Source organism: Neopsephotus bourkii, unplaced genomic scaffold (assembly GCF_033783945.1).
Source record: "Neopsephotus bourkii isolate Nb327-2 ecotype Australia unplaced genomic scaffold, CSIRO-AGI_Nbou_v1 NB_718, whole genome shotgun sequence".
NCBI classification, from domain to species: Eukaryota; Metazoa; Chordata; class Aves; order Psittaciformes; family Psittacidae; genus Neopsephotus; species Neopsephotus bourkii.
This window is the reverse complement of record NW_026901217.1, coordinates 481933-497355: the sequence shown is the minus strand read 5'-3', so window position 1 is coordinate 497355 and position 15423 is coordinate 481933. Positions and strand designations below refer to the sequence as shown.

The following is a 15423-nucleotide window of genomic DNA, read 5'->3' as shown; positions in this document are numbered from 1 at the left end:
TTGCATCTTTTGATCTTGTTCTGCTACATTTGCTTTCCTTGGAATTTCTTTATTGATTAATTTAATAAATTGCTATAATTTAAGACCCAAAAGGAGAGTTTAAATTGTCTGGTCTGTCTAGTCTGACTTCAGTATGTCACACCTTCTTGTTTACCTTATTTCTAAAATTGACTGTGTCTCACTGGCCTCTGGCCTTTGGTTGTTCTTTCACTTTTTTTTCCCAAGAATAAACATCCTTGTTAGTACTTGTTATTTTCTCCTTATGAAGAGGTGACATCAAGTTGCTGCTCAGCCTTTTTGATAGTCTTAAAGAGCTTATACTACTCTAAGTCTTGCAAGCTCTCAGGTTTTTTTCAGCAGTTTCCTTAAAATGTGTACACCAGATCTTGGCACATAGCGTATAAGTGCTGTCTTAGTCAATGGCATGTATAAGATCACCTCTTTTAGCTGGAGCATGAAATAGGGGATGGCTTATGTTCTGTTTTGTTCACAATGGCTCTAACTTCATAACTGCTGTTTTCCAGGGAATGGTTCTTCAGTCTGTATTACTCACATTTAAATATGTATGACTGTGTTAGAATGCATGTTGCCTGATCACAAAGATATTATTTGCAAAGGAACTCAGGTTGTTCTCTGTGACTGCACTGGCCTTGTTCCTATTTCCTCATTCCTGCAATTCTTTTTTCTTCTTTTTTTTTTCTCAGTTTTTCCTGGCTTTCAAAGTTCTATCCAGTCTTCTTGCCTACAGTTGTATTAATTTAGCTACTTTTCTGGAGCACAGCCAAATTGACTTTGCAACAGGCAGCTATGTCTTCCTGCCTAAAGAACTTCTCCAGAACTAATGAGTATTTCATTGGCCTGACTCAGAATGTTACCTGAAACAATGTACTGTTATCTTCAATGTAATTACAATTTAAATGGAACAGATTTTAATTATCATTGATTCTTAATTACACTAATCTACAGAAAATATGAGTAAGCGATGGACTGTGTTAAGCCAGTTACTCTACCTATTTTTATATAGATTCTTCTGCAGTGTTGTTTTCTCTTTTATTTTAAACTGTGACAGTGAAACTGAGATGCAGATTCTGAAGGAGGGTGGTTTTTTATTATCGTTTGATCAGCTTGGAGAGGTGGGCAAACCTATGTGCAACTACCATGCAGGTATGGTTTTATTAAGTCCTGGAAAATTCAGGAACAGCTTGGGAATTAGGCAAGTTAGAGTAAGCTGTTTCGATTTTCCTCCGTTCCTAGATATCACTTCATTTCATTTGTAATGTATTAAGGAGTCCTTTTTCTCAAGCATTTTCACTGGCTTGTGTTTTCTGATATTCCTACCGTGTGTTAGTAGAGCAAAATGTATGGCAAAAATCCTAAATCTCTCCTCTTGAAGTACCTAAAAAAAAAAGAGTCCAGTATATCTAAATATTTAAAGAGAACAACCTAAAGAGAGGCTAAAAAGAAAAAGAATGTGACCTGAAAGTTAATATTTTTTTCCAGCCTATATATCAAACAGATAATACCCTTCCAAATATCTATTTATTCTTGTTTTGCTTTCTGGCACTCACTTTTTCTTAATTATAGTCTCTTCCATCTGTTTTTTGGTGGTACTTTGTTTGTTTAGATAACAAGTTGTTAGTGCTGGAAACAATAGGAAATCTTCATCTCCACTGTATTCATCTTGTGCTAAATGTGTTTTCATGTGTATCCCTGTATGCTCTGTTTATGACAGTTTAATGCAAGTTTTACAGAGAGGTTAGGTCTGTTAAAAAGTCATTGTTTCAGGATATAGTTGGATTCAGGCAAAGGATTTAGCCTTAGTCTTGGTGGTATGCTGGATTTCTACCTCTGAGCATATTCTCTGGTGTCCTTTGCTGTACTGCAGCAGTTAGGATAGAATTGCAGAGTTGTTTTAAAATGTAGGACAATCTATGCAGCCACTGCAGCCCTCTTTTAATTCTGAAATCATTGTAATTGCAAGTTTTCTGTTTTGGAATAAATGTTTTATCTTGTTCTAGGTGACTGGTATGAGCAGCTATATCCCCTGGTGACTACACTGAAGGACTGCATGGGAGAAGTGGTGACCAGGGCAAAGCAATCGATGGCATTTGTTCTGCTCCAGGAACTTGCCTGTGGTTTACCACAGTGTTTGATGCTGACCCTAAGAAGAGACATTGTCTTTAGTCAGGCAGTAGGTTGTCTTGTGTCACTTATCTCCTACTGTTGCTATAATTAAGCACTTTATTCATGCCAGTGTTTGTGATTTTCTTTCTTTTTGTTGGGTTTTCTTTTCCCTCTTCTCAGTTTAACACAATTTTTTTTCCTATATTTGCCATTACATCCACTTAAATATGTTATAATGTGATAGGGAAAATAACAGTAGATGGAAATCCATAGTAACTGTATCACTGACTTAGAGAAGAAGGTCTGCAACGGACCGGAAAAGGTTACCTAGTCCTCTTTTTTTTTCACAAAGAAGGATCCATAAAGTTATTTTTAGTTTTCCTAGATTATATGCCAGTATCCTCACCTGTAGGTTAAGTTCTCATTCTAGCCTGGAATATTATATAGCCTGGAATTTAATACCTAGCTTGCTGCTGTTCAAGTTAGGTATTTTTTTCCTTCGGTCACCTTGGAAATGAAGAACAGATTATCTGTTATCAGATTGTAGCAGTATTTTATGTGTTTGAAGACTATCAGTATGTTTCTTCTCAGACTTGTCTTCTTTTAATAACTGAAGTGCTTTTGATCTTCTGTAGATCTTATTTTCCAGACAGATTTTTCTCTGAATGATTCATCTAATTTCTCCCTTAAGTTATATGTTTTTCCCAACATAATTAAAGAGTTAGAGTGCAACTGCCGAGGAGATTCAGTTGCATTAGGTGTGTAACTGCTTTCAAATCCATCATAATTCACAACCTTATGTGTTTACAGCCTGCCAGCGGACATTCTGGTCTTGCTTCTGTCAATGTAAATAGCACATAACCCCACAAATAAATGAAGCTTATCTAATGTAAAATAAGGGAGTATTTCACAGCTTTTTACACCAAAAAAATGCCTCAATAATAATATGAAAATGTGTATGTAGTCACTGAACAGAAATATCCATGCTGTTTTCCTCAAATATCTAAATATTATTTCTGTTGCTCATAATGATAGCAAGCCTCTTTTCAACTATGTTATAACAGTACATCTGCTGATTTCATATGGTTTCACTGTCTTTATAGCTCGCTGGATTGGTCTGTGGGTTTATAATCAAACTGCACACAGGGTTGCATGATCAAGGATTTTTACAGCAGCTTCATACTGTTGGATTGCTTGTGCAATATGAGGGACTCCTTAGTACATATAGTAAGTATTGTTCTTGGAAAAAGTTTCTTATGTATTCAGACTGGTTTACCCAGGAGGTTCTCATTTTAACCTCTGTTCTGCTTCCAGTAATTTGGCTTATGAATCAACAAGTACTATCCTTAGGAGACAATAGGCTTCCATATAATAGCACAGTTGGAGTCATTGATACTGTGCTGTCAATTCTGCATCAAAAATTGCTCATTCATTTTATTCTCAATTCCTCTGAAAACACTAGCTGCTAATTATTCCATGCAGAGTGCAGAACGATATCATCTTAAATACAGGAGATTCCTTCCTCTGTACAGCTAGTGGAACTTTTGGCTTAAATAAAACCTGTCTCCATTTGTATAGGCATTTGACCTAAGCAGGTTTATAAAGCTAATCCAAACAGCAGACTTAAACAGTTACTGACTCTTATCAGCCTCTGCCCTGAACACACCAGTATTGCTGATGTGAAGGTAGCTTGAAAAGTCTTTAATTCCTAGCTTGTTATAGATGTCATCATTGATACTTACTGAAAAGAACATTTGGAGGGAGATACTATCTTATGTTTCAAAATGCTTTGATCTGGATGTATTGGATCCTTCCCCAAACTAGAGATTTTGACCAAAGTAGGGATTTAGCATTTGAGCAGCTCTTTAATGCACAGTCAATTGCAGACCCTCACTTGGAGATTGCCATCAGGCTCCCTTTTGCATGATGCTTGTTGTTATTCTCAAACCCTTTGTTCTCCATCAGTAGGATGGTCTTTAAAAACACTTTCAGAATAGACAAAAAAGGCTTTTCTGAGGTTATTGTATGCACATACAGAGCAGCCTGATTTTCAGTGGTACTTAATACTCAAAGTTACGATTTAGGCCACAGAGAATTGTCAGCAGTTCTAAAAATCAGTCTGCTTTTATGTAGGTTACTTTAATGTAGATTTAGGACTGTGATTTTTTAGAAGCACAGACTGGAAAATAAAATCCCTGTATTGCTTTACTATAACCTATTCAGTGACTGATCTATCTACTCTGTTAATAGCCTCTGTAATCTTTCTATATAGGTGAAGAAGCAGGGATGCTGGAAGACATGGCTGTGGGAATTTCAGATTTGCAGAAAGTAATGTTTAAAATCATCGAAGCTAAATCAGAAGATTTTTTGCCTATCATAACTGGAAGGCGGTAAGACCTTTGTTTCCTGGAGCCCATGGCATGTATTTTAATCTGTAGCACATGCAAAGCCAGATAGTGGTTTTCTTGTTGCTGAATTCCATTACATGGAAAGTGCAGTAGTTTTACTTTTCATGAGGTGAGTGGGGATATAATGAGGTAGCAGTGATTTGTAAAGATAGCAGTAAAATGGGTTCTGGGTTACTTTCCTGATGAAAAGCTAAAAGTTCCAATTATTAAAACAAATTAATCAAAACATGTCTGGGTTATGCAGAGTTTCTGTCGTGTTTTTCATACTGATTCAAGAGAGGTGACAAGGTCAGTATTTACAAAAGTGGCCTCTAACTGAAGAAACATTGGGTATGAGGTTTCCAGAGCTTGTATTTCATTGTGACAAATGAAATCACATTTCTAAGAGTTAGGCCTTCATTATCTTAAGACAAAAACTGAAAAACTCAGGCACCAAAACCTAGTGGTCACTTCTGAAAAATGAAGCCTGTCTTAGTTGCTGAAGACCACACAGGACATACGCAACCTCAAAAATCCTTATGCAAAGCCACTGATACATTATGCATCTCGTATAAGCACTGCTGAATATCAGGACATAAACTTCATTAATTATGGCTATGAGAGGGTTAATAGATTGTTACAGAGGAGGAATGGGGGTTTTATCTTTGGTACTGTTCTAGTCTGAAGCTCCAAATGTTTTTACTTTTGCAGAAATCACTTCCTTAGTAGTATCATTATTCTTAAGATGACCGTAAATTAAATTCAGCTAAAAGCAGCAACTTTTAGAAAAGATGTGTTTCCTCTGAAGGGGTTTTCACCACTGATTTACTTAATTATCTGGGATAATTCACTCTTATTCTATGGGCCTTCTGAGAATGGATCGAAATAAATAGCAGGAAGGCCGGAGTATGATAGGCAATGCATTGAGAATAATTAAGAATAATTATGGTGTGTAGATAAAACATAAGACATACATCCTTTGCAAATTACGGCAGTCAAAAAGCTTGAAAAATCCAGCAGCTACATTTACTGGCTTGCTGCCATTACTGCAGTACACTGAACTGTCACGCTAGGAGGTCCTGGCTTGAAAAGAGACTTGAGCTTTGAGCTGCCTCGGGCATTCTGGATTGATGGAGTAGTCAGCCTTTAGGAAGAAGAGTTACTGCCTGTGATTGCTGTACTGTACTTACTGGCAGGTGTTCACTGGATGGAATCGGTATGAAGGAAAAGAAAATTAAAATCTTAAAAGCTGATGCGTAGGAGCCCCATTCTTGTTAGAGCTGTGATGAGACAGCTCCTATCACACAGCACTGGAAGTCAAGCATAAAAAGAGAAGACAGTGGAAAACCTAGTTATTTCTAATTAATGTGTAAGATCATTTGACTTGTTTACATGGCGTGGCTCAATAAAATGAGGCCGAAAGACTCTAGAAATGCAAGACAGAAGATTAAGCTACACATTCTTATCTTGCAGAGTCAGAGTATTCACTTGCAATTGTTTTTCTGGGGAAGTGCTTAAGGCTGAGGTTCTATGTACACAAACAAATCAATCCAAAGAACGGCGGCATTGACTCGCAGCCTGCTAACCTCTGATGTGGGTGGCTGACTTTGGCCATTCAGGAAAAGTGAAGTTTAGTTCAGGTGCTCAGGTTCTTTTATTATTATAAGCATTATATTGTAGTATTTTATTATACTTCTATTTAAGAATTTCATAAAAGTATTCGTGCGTATGAACTTCGAGGCACTGCAGGGTTTGATACCATGTTTTCAATGAAGCCCACTGTCAGACTAGCACTTTTACAGCCACATTGGAATGCTCTAAAAAGCCACCACTCAGCTAAAAGAAGAGGTAGGTAAACACTTCCCAGCTGAGATGCAGTGACTGACCATGTGTGCATTGTTTTCTTTGTTGCAAAGCAAAGGTGCGTATAAATGCCTTGATATGGAATGATAGCAAATATTAGAGAATAAGGCAAATAAAATCAAAGAAAGGGATATTCTTAAACAGTCCTGTTAGTGAAATTATATACATTTAAGTGTATAATGCCAAAATTTATATAATGTGTTCGGAAAGATATGATTTATTATTTACTCTCTTAAACATGCTGGATTTCTCCACCCTGTTGCCCTGAGAGATCGTTGAATGTTAAAAATTATGTACTGATATTTCCTTCTTATTGGAAAACGTGGTAGCTACCTTACTCATCTCATGCCAAAAAAAAAGGGTATCTCTGCACTGATCCTAGCCACAAAAAGACAGACATGACATGGCAATAAAATTTACTGCTGTATTAGTGTTTAATGTGTAAATAGAAGCACAGGACCTGTAAGATCTTTGCTAAATTAACATCAAGCAAGTCTTCCAGATTTCAGTACTTTGAATTATTCTTTTCTTTTTTTCCCACCTGACTTCAGTACCATTTCTAGGTAGCTCTGTGAAAGCTTGGGAGCCTTTTACTTACATGACCAGAAATGAGTTGTTTTCATTGTGCAATTAGAGTTTGTTGGGTTGTTTTTCAGAGTTACCATGGATTATCTGTGAGACTTCTAAAAATGTTTCCAAAAAAAGGAAGAAAAAAATAAGGGAGGGACCGAGGGGAGGCTCTCAAATGATACCAGTGTTAATTTATCATGCCTAAAGGTCAGCATTTCCCAATGTTCTTTCACACACCAAAAGATTTGTAGTGATTTGGGGGTGTGAAATGTAGCAGTGCAGGGATTTGGTGGCATTTTGGTTCAGCAGTGTATGCTCTTCGAATTAGACTAAACCAACATTTCTTCTCAACCTCATGAAAGCACTCCATCACAGAAAAATGTCCTGGCAGTACCTGACAGCAACTAGGAGAGCTCTCATGCAGCCTGTGAATGAATGCTTTTATACAAAAGTCATTTGAGTTCTTTACTGTTATCCTTGCTAACTCGCTATTTCCTTCACACGGGTGAATTAATTAAACAAAACACAAACCAAATAGACTTATCTGGGGAACAAAACTATTTCTTCACACATGCACTTATTTTTTCCCCCCTTCTAAGGCATGTATCCTCCATTGAAAACTGATAACTCCCCTCAGTAGGGAGCATTTGGCGTTTGCTCAGAGATTACACATTAGTTCTAGCCTGTACCAAGGCAACTGTTGCCCTAGTTGCATGTAATTACAATTCAGTCACAAGTCTGTACTGGATCTATTATATTTTGCTCTCAGACACATGGACAGGATAGAGGTTCAAATGCAACCATGAACTCTTCTAAGCTAAAATACGTACCCGAACACCTCCTCTGAGATAGTGCCACTCATCCCTCCAGTTTGCCAAGCCTGTCAGAGCTAGTGCAGAAACTGCCTCTTTTCTTCAAGGTTTTCTGAGTCTTCTTTCCCAAATTCTACACATGGGAGATCTAGATTGTATTTTAATTCCTTAGCAAACCTGTGATTGATTAAAATAAGGGTTGGAGTGACTTCATGATAGATTTCTTTTAATAGCTGCAAAAAATTTTCTAGCTGAAGTTTACATGCAGAATTTGTGTGACTTCCTAGGCCTGGTTTCTGTAGGTAGGTTATAGATCTTCCTTCCCTTCTGTTGCTGTAATACTCTTCCTTCTTGGTGGAACACCAGATGTGCTCTGCAGGAGAGAAAACCTCAGTCTACATTATTGGTTGGCCATGTTTGAATGATTAAAATGCCAGATCATGGAGACAAATGGATTTGCTTCTGGTCTGTTCCTCTTTTATTAGACTGATTGCTCTAATAATTGAAAGAAACCTAATAAACCTCAAGTTAACAGCATGCTGTTGTTTCTGTTGTGGGGTCAGGTATCAGTCCTCAAATTCATCTTGGAGGGTTCCACATAATAAGAGTTTAGACTGGCAGCCAAAGTAGCATGTTTTTCATAAAATCAGACCAAACACAAACATATAACCACAGCTGTTCTATATTACATCTTTTTTCCTAAAATAGTATTCATGTTTGTGTAATGAGCATTCAGTTATTATCTTCACAGAGTCAGTTTTGTTATTGGTGGTGCTTTCTATCCCCAGGGAGAAAATCTAGCCGCTGAGGAAAACGGGAATTTTGCTTTGAGCTTTTCTGAAAGGTTTTTGCTCATATTGCATTTAGAGTGCATACAGGATCAAGTCATGACTTCCAAAAGGGAGTTGTTGTAACTTAGCAGGATGCATTTTAAGATTTGAGTTCTCACTTTTGTTTTGGTAGCTGAAGACTTTTTACTGCTTTCATCCTTAGTCCTGTTTTCACTTCAGTAAAGAAGTCATTATCAAGAGTGTGTGATTATATTTACCTGCCTTTTTTCCATATAGCTCGGTTATCCTCTTAAAGCCAGCAAACTGAATCATCACATTTTATGGTTTGAAACAATTAAGGGGAAAAGGGAAGGACTGATTTATAAGTCTCCATGTTCTCTATAATTTAGGAAGGTTATAATTTCAAGCAAACGAATTGATATGCCCATCCTTATTCATCTTCATATTTTCGTAGTGAACATTATGTTATAGAGGTCCAGCTTCCAGCAAAGATGTTTGAGTTGCTGCCACAAGAGATTAAAGAAGGAAAGCTACTTCGCATGTATCCAGTACTCTTTAATGTTGGAATCAATGAACAGCAAACACTTGCAGAGAGGTAAGAGAAAACTGTGTTTCATTTTCTGTCCAGGTATGCTGTGCTAGTATAGAGTATCTCCCAGGACTAAAAATAAATCCGTTTTGCTATTTGTTGTTGAACCATCTCACATTTGCTTGGTGTGTATTTTAAAATGTATTGAAGGAAATAAGCACAAGCTATGAAGCCATGCAAAATAATGAAAAGTCCAAGTGAAGGTATGACCATATGCAGGGGTGCTTTTCACACAGCCAATGCCAAGTTTCCTCTGAATACAGATATTAAATTAATTTCTATTTCACAGATGTAGAAGTTTGTTTCAAAGATGAGTTTGAAAATTGAAAATTCTCATTATCTTAGAAGCGGGGTTGAAGATGCTGGGCAAGTCATAAGCTAGAAAGAGATCATTTTTCACAACTTTTTAGGGCTTTTTTCCAGGGTTGAGGAGTGTTAGTTAGTAATAGGGAATGCTTAGTATTATGTTTGTAGAAACATTAAGGCTAATGTTATAGCTCTGATGTGCTAATATTAATCCTCTGAAAAGATTGCTGGAAACTAATTAATTAGCACAATAAAAGTCAAAGTTTCAGCAGCCTGTTAGTTTTCCAAGAGAAGGTTATCTGTCCATGATGTTTAATTATCAAGTTTGTGCAGTGCTAAAACTGCAAGGTAGACATCAGTAATGAACAGCTACTTTTTCTTTTCTTCCTTAACTGGTTTTATTAACAGGGTATCAGAGACATGTATCATTAGATTGCATTCGCTACAAACTCAAAAGCAAGTGTAGCTGGGGAAATAAAGTGAAATGGTGAAAAAAGAAGTTAACCTGGGCAATAGGCAAGAAGTTAAGCACAGCAGCAGTTTCATGTCCTGTTCTGTGTAGACAGCAGAGTAAAAGTAGTCTTTTGTCTTTTAAGGAAGTCTTCTAAGGAATACCATCGGGTATCTTTGTGGATGTCTGTGAGGGACTTCTCCAAATTGTGAGTGATGATGTATGAGAAAATTTAGATAGAAAATTGAGAGACATAGGCTGAATCATAAAGTGGTAAAACCTAGCATTTTTCTGTTGAGAAAGTTAAGGAGTGGCTTAGAGAACTTGAAACGTTCTTGAAAATTAAAATAGTTTATACTTGATGCCATTAAGAAGGGAAAGGTGATGCTATGAGAGGAGTGACATGGCCAAGGTGATAGGGTACAACATCAAAAAAATCAGCCATGACAATTGTGACTGGGACACAGCAGGTTTCTCCAAAATCAGAGTATGCAGGAACAAAAAAACAAGTTTGTGACAGAATACATGGGTGGGATAGGCAGGAAGTACTATTGCGTTACAAATGCCCTGAAGAAAGATTTGACAAGATTTAGAAACAGCCTGGATATATGGGGGCTTATAGAGAGGTGTTGGTGTGAAAAGATGTCTGGCTTGCAGGTGGAGTGACAGGAAAACTGGTAGTCTCATTCACAGTGGGGATTTTGCATTATGGACAAAGAAAGCCATGAATGAAAAAATTATGTAGATCTATAAATAAATATATGTATACTAATACATCTATATATATAAAAAAAAGTCAAGTTGGATTATTCCATGCAGAAACAATTTTTTCTGCACTCACTTACAGGTGTAAACGTTAGACTTAATTCAAAATACTGCTTAACTCCTAAAGCTGCATCTTTGTCTTTGAGATTGGAAACACTGAACATGCTTTTAGGTAAAAAAAAAAATTTGTGGGGGAAATTAACATGAGAATAGAAAGAAAATTTTGTGATAAATTTATAGAAAATGTTGCTTTATTTAGATGAAAACATCTCTTCAGTATAGCACAGTTGAGAGTGTATCTGATTTAAAATAAATATTCTTATGTGACAGTGCAGCAATGGCTATTGAGGAAGTAGTCTTTTTCCTCTTTAGCGTGTTTGAATGTTTCATTTCCTTCTGCATGATGTAACAGTACTTTTGGTATCTTCTGATTTGTGTTCCCTTTTCTCTGCCTGGTAGAGAAAACTTACCTGTCCTGAAGAGGTTTACCTGTCCACGTCTCTCTTTCTGTACTCCACCATTTCCTTGTCTTCCTTTTCTTTATTTCAAGGCTATTCTAGAGATGAGTCCTAACTGCCCAAGGGACGTTCCTGTCTTTATCTTCATATCTCTTACAGCAGAGCTACCAGGAGATTTATATTATATATTTCTCTTTTTTAGCCTGTATTTTCTACAACTTGGCTGTTGCAGGAATTTTGATCTTGTAGATAAAGATACTTGCCTATGTAGCTATGGTCAGTTCATGGGTAAGCGTAATGGCAACCCGATGTCTGGATTTTCTGTGAAGTGCAGAATAACAAGGATTAGGGGTTGTTATCCCAGCAGACTCTGCTGCTGCAAGAAAACCTAGAACATGTTCCTGAGCCAGCTGCAGCACTGTCAAGCAACTGCTGAGGTCTGTGTGCCATAGTAAGCTTAAATGAAGACGACTGAAGCCAGCTAGCCTGCAGGTCATAACTCTGTGAAGCTTAACGGTGAAATCACTGCTCAACAACAAGGAAATGGTTCTGTCATTGTCTTCAGATACAAGAAACCAATATAGCCAACAGTTCAGGAGGAGTGTAGGTCAGAAAGGGCTGTAGTAGAAATCAATACACTTAAGCAAGAGCAGCAGTAAGAGATGTAAGAGATGTTGTTCTCAGCCTGTGGTGCCATCTGAAATTCCCACAAAGAGCCCTTGCATTTATGCAGGATTTGTGAAGGTGAAAAGAATATGTGCTTTATTGAATGTTTGTCTGTAAATGGATTACTTTGTCCATATGATTTTGGAAAAATTATCCATGTGTAATGACCTCATTCTGAAGTATTAAAATATTAGTTACAAAGCATATGAGAGATTAGCAACTACATGTTTGACAAAATATACTACATCCAACGCTGGAAGGGGGGGAATTAAAAAAAAATAAAGTCCTGTGGACAGTGTCCTTGCCTGTATCAGGGGGTTGGAACTGGATGAGTTTTAAGATCTTTTCCAGCCCAAACCATTATATGGTTCTATGATTCCTGCATGCAGAGAAATCATTCTGAATGATAATTTAGCTTTGGTTTAGTTTTGGTCGTTTGTTTGGGATTTTCTTTTCCATCATTTCATTGTGCTTTTTTATAGGTTTGGAGATACCACTTTGCAGGAAAACATTAACCAGGAAAACTTAGAACTTCTAAAAGAATATTACAAGCTGTTTACAGAAAAAATGCCTCCTGATTGTAAGTACAAAATAATGCAATGTGCAAATGGCTTTCAAAAGGTTTGATAGATAGAAGATTCTAAGAAAGTAATGTTACCACAGTATTAGTGTGCAGCTTTTAGATTTAGGTCTCAGTCCCATAACTTGTTCCATAAAGTTTAACACTCTGAACATGGCCTGTACAGAGCCCTGCTGATGTCAGTAGTGATTTCAGACCCAACGCCACAACAGAAACTACAGGCAGAGTGAAACAGCATAATGATGACCCAAACAGCTCTTTTAAATTTTAGTATAATATGCCTTTTGATATTTCAAGTAGAGGACAGTCTGTACCTAACATATTTGTACAGAAATACTTGATGGAAATTTTCATCAGTTTCAGTCATTCCCTCCATTCTTATTTTGCAAATGTATTAAGGTATGGCAAACAATTGAGAAACTGGCATATGCAAATGCAAGCAGTGAGCCACGTCATAATGTCACATGTGAATAACAGGGCTCCATTAGAATGGGCCCTATATTTCAATTTTACAGAAATTTGGTATCATAAATATTACGAGCATGTTACTCTGATTCTTGAAAGCAAACACTGAAAACACCATTTGTATCAATCTAATCCTATTAAAGTGGTCTAAATGCCTAAACTGTATTCCCAAATTATGCAAATTTTATGGCCTTATTTTAAATATCTTGGATTTAAGTCTCTGTTCCTTCTTTTTTATAAAGGGGGTGATTAATCTTTTAAATCTAAAGGTCTGTCATCCTACAGGATTTGCATGTGCCTTTTCATGGTGAATACTGCCTGTTAAAATCCCTTGCAAAGCTTCTGTTCTCATACAGCATACCTTGTGTTGGTTAGTCTTGCAAATTATCTACTACAAGTATGTACTGGGAGTTATATCTAGTGTGTCTCTGTATATGTGTACATACTTACCTTTTATCTCAGGATAATTTTCAGATGTTAATAACTGTGACAGAAATGAAAGTTCTGCTGTTAAACAGTGGGCAGTATGCCCATCATCCACCCCTGGCTCTAGGATTTCTACAGAGAAACTCATACAAGAAGTTAGTAATTAATTTAAGGGAATCCTGCCAAGAGAGCATCCTGAAAAACTAACCTCATCCGGGGTTAGGTCTAAGGTAGATTTGCTACCTCATAAATGGTTCAGATTATATAAAAGCAAAAATTTGCATGCAGATAGGATTGGCCACTTTTCAGTAACGGAAACTAACCTTGTTCTGACTTCTTGCAGAAGGATTATTAGTGAGCCACACAATCTTCCTGGACTCCTTCCAGACTGTGCAGGCTTTTAAGAGCTACGCTTATCTAATTCATCATGTCTTTTCTGGTTATTATTACCTTCTTGCTTTTTCTCTACCTCTAAGATCTGAGTCTGTTTTTCATCCAAATTTTTACAAAAGACAAAGCACCTTCTGGTTCCATTGCCCTACCCAATAGCTCCCTGCCATTGCATGGAATCACCCTTTTGGCTTGGAGAAACACGCCTTTTAAACCAGCTCCCTGGAAAAACAAAGTGAAGCTCTCCAAATCATTCAGCTGGGGGAGGACTTCAATTCCTCTCCTGTCTCCTTACCTCTGTGCTCATGTTCTTAAGAAGCTAACCCTCCATGCAAGCTGGCAGCATCCCTGGTGTTGTGTCAAGTGAGAGTCATTCAGCATTGATGGCTCCTTGATGGTTTTGTCACACCTTTCCAGATAGTTTCCTGTAATGCCAAATTTTTTCTGCAAAATAAGTGCAGGACCCAGCTCACAAAGCTCTTAGTTACAAAAACAGTTCTCATAAAGCCAGGCAGAATTTAGGGACTCACAGCCTGTTGGCCAGGCTGTTGCATCCACCACCCTTAGGCAGCCTCACTTGCCTGCTCTTCATTCATATGTTCCATTTCAGTGAATTTAATTTTCCACTCCCATAAAGGTATTACCACCTTTACTGTTAGTTTTTCCTCTCATCTCTGTAATTCTGATTTCAAATAATATTCTAGCTTTCTCTGTCTTCCCAATTACTACAAGTCTTCAGCTGCATGTAACTATATGCTGAACACTGACTTTCTGTATTCTTTTAGATGAATATGCAGTGTCACTCACCTGTTTCTTATTCTCTTTAATTATCTAATAGGAAACTCTGAAAACTGTAAATAACAATGTGCTTCCAGAAAGATTCCTACTATAAATGCGAACCAAATGTAGCACTGATTTAGGCATCAAAATAGTACTGGTTTTATGGAGTAGCTAATGATAGTAAGGGTAGAAAAAATGTGTGATTGTTTGTTAGTAGTGTACCTGATTAGTTGAAAAGAACAGTTTAGAACTCAAACAGCTGAAAACATGAAGAAACCCATGTCATGAGTGATATTCAGTGTTGCTGGTTTGATACCCAACACCCACAGCAACATCAGTTCATCACCCCATGTGAGAGGAGGGGTACATGCAAGGTTTAGAAATCCAGCAAACAAACAAAGATTTTACTCCATAGCATAATAATGCATGCAGCAGTACGTGCATTTTCAACACAAAGTCTGTGAGTCTGTTATGTGCTTCCAGGCTTTTCCCCCTTATAATCTATAAGAATGATTTGATGGTTTAATGATGCTTTATGACACAAAGGATTTAAGTAATCAATCACATCCAGTCATGATGCAGCTCATTTGCTAATACTATAAATTAGGAGAATCTTGCTTTACCTGTGGTGAAGTCATCTCTCTGAGATGACTCATTTTACGCTGTGAACCAAGAGAAAACTGCTATGAAATGATAAAATACTTAGCTAGTTATACATTCCCATAATCTGGAAGCATCTTTTTAGAGAACTTGTTGTATGCTATGTGTTTGAAAGAAGCAGATGCAGGATAAAAATGATAGTCTAGCAGGTTGTAATGTATTTTTATATGCTCTGCATTATCTAATTGATCAGGAATTGTAGTACAAAGATAAAACAATACTCATTAAAATTATTGCAAAACTAGTTTGAATGTGCTTTTTCTACATTTTTTTCTTTTTGGCAGCACAGTATGAGTAAGGCAGCTGAGATGTTTTTAGAATAGTTCTTGAGTATATTTAA

General features: G+C 37.0%; 1 protein-coding gene across 7 annotated transcripts in view; it reads left to right on the top strand.

Annotated features, from left to right (window-relative positions):
* INPP4B (inositol polyphosphate-4-phosphatase type II B) overlaps positions 1-15423 on the top strand; it is a 315400-nt gene that overhangs the window by 266868 nt on the left and 33109 nt on the right. For all 7 annotated transcript variants that reach the window (XM_061354114.1, XM_061354112.1, XM_061354115.1 and 4 more), the window contains 5 exons: positions 2019-2191; positions 3228-3351; positions 4397-4514; positions 9002-9142; positions 12265-12362. In XM_061354114.1, coding sequence (XP_061210098.1) covers positions 2019-2191; positions 3228-3351; positions 4397-4514; positions 9002-9142; positions 12265-12362 — 654 coding nt within the window. The remainder of the gene's footprint in view (positions 1-2018; positions 2192-3227; positions 3352-4396; positions 4515-9001; positions 9143-12264; positions 12363-15423) is intronic.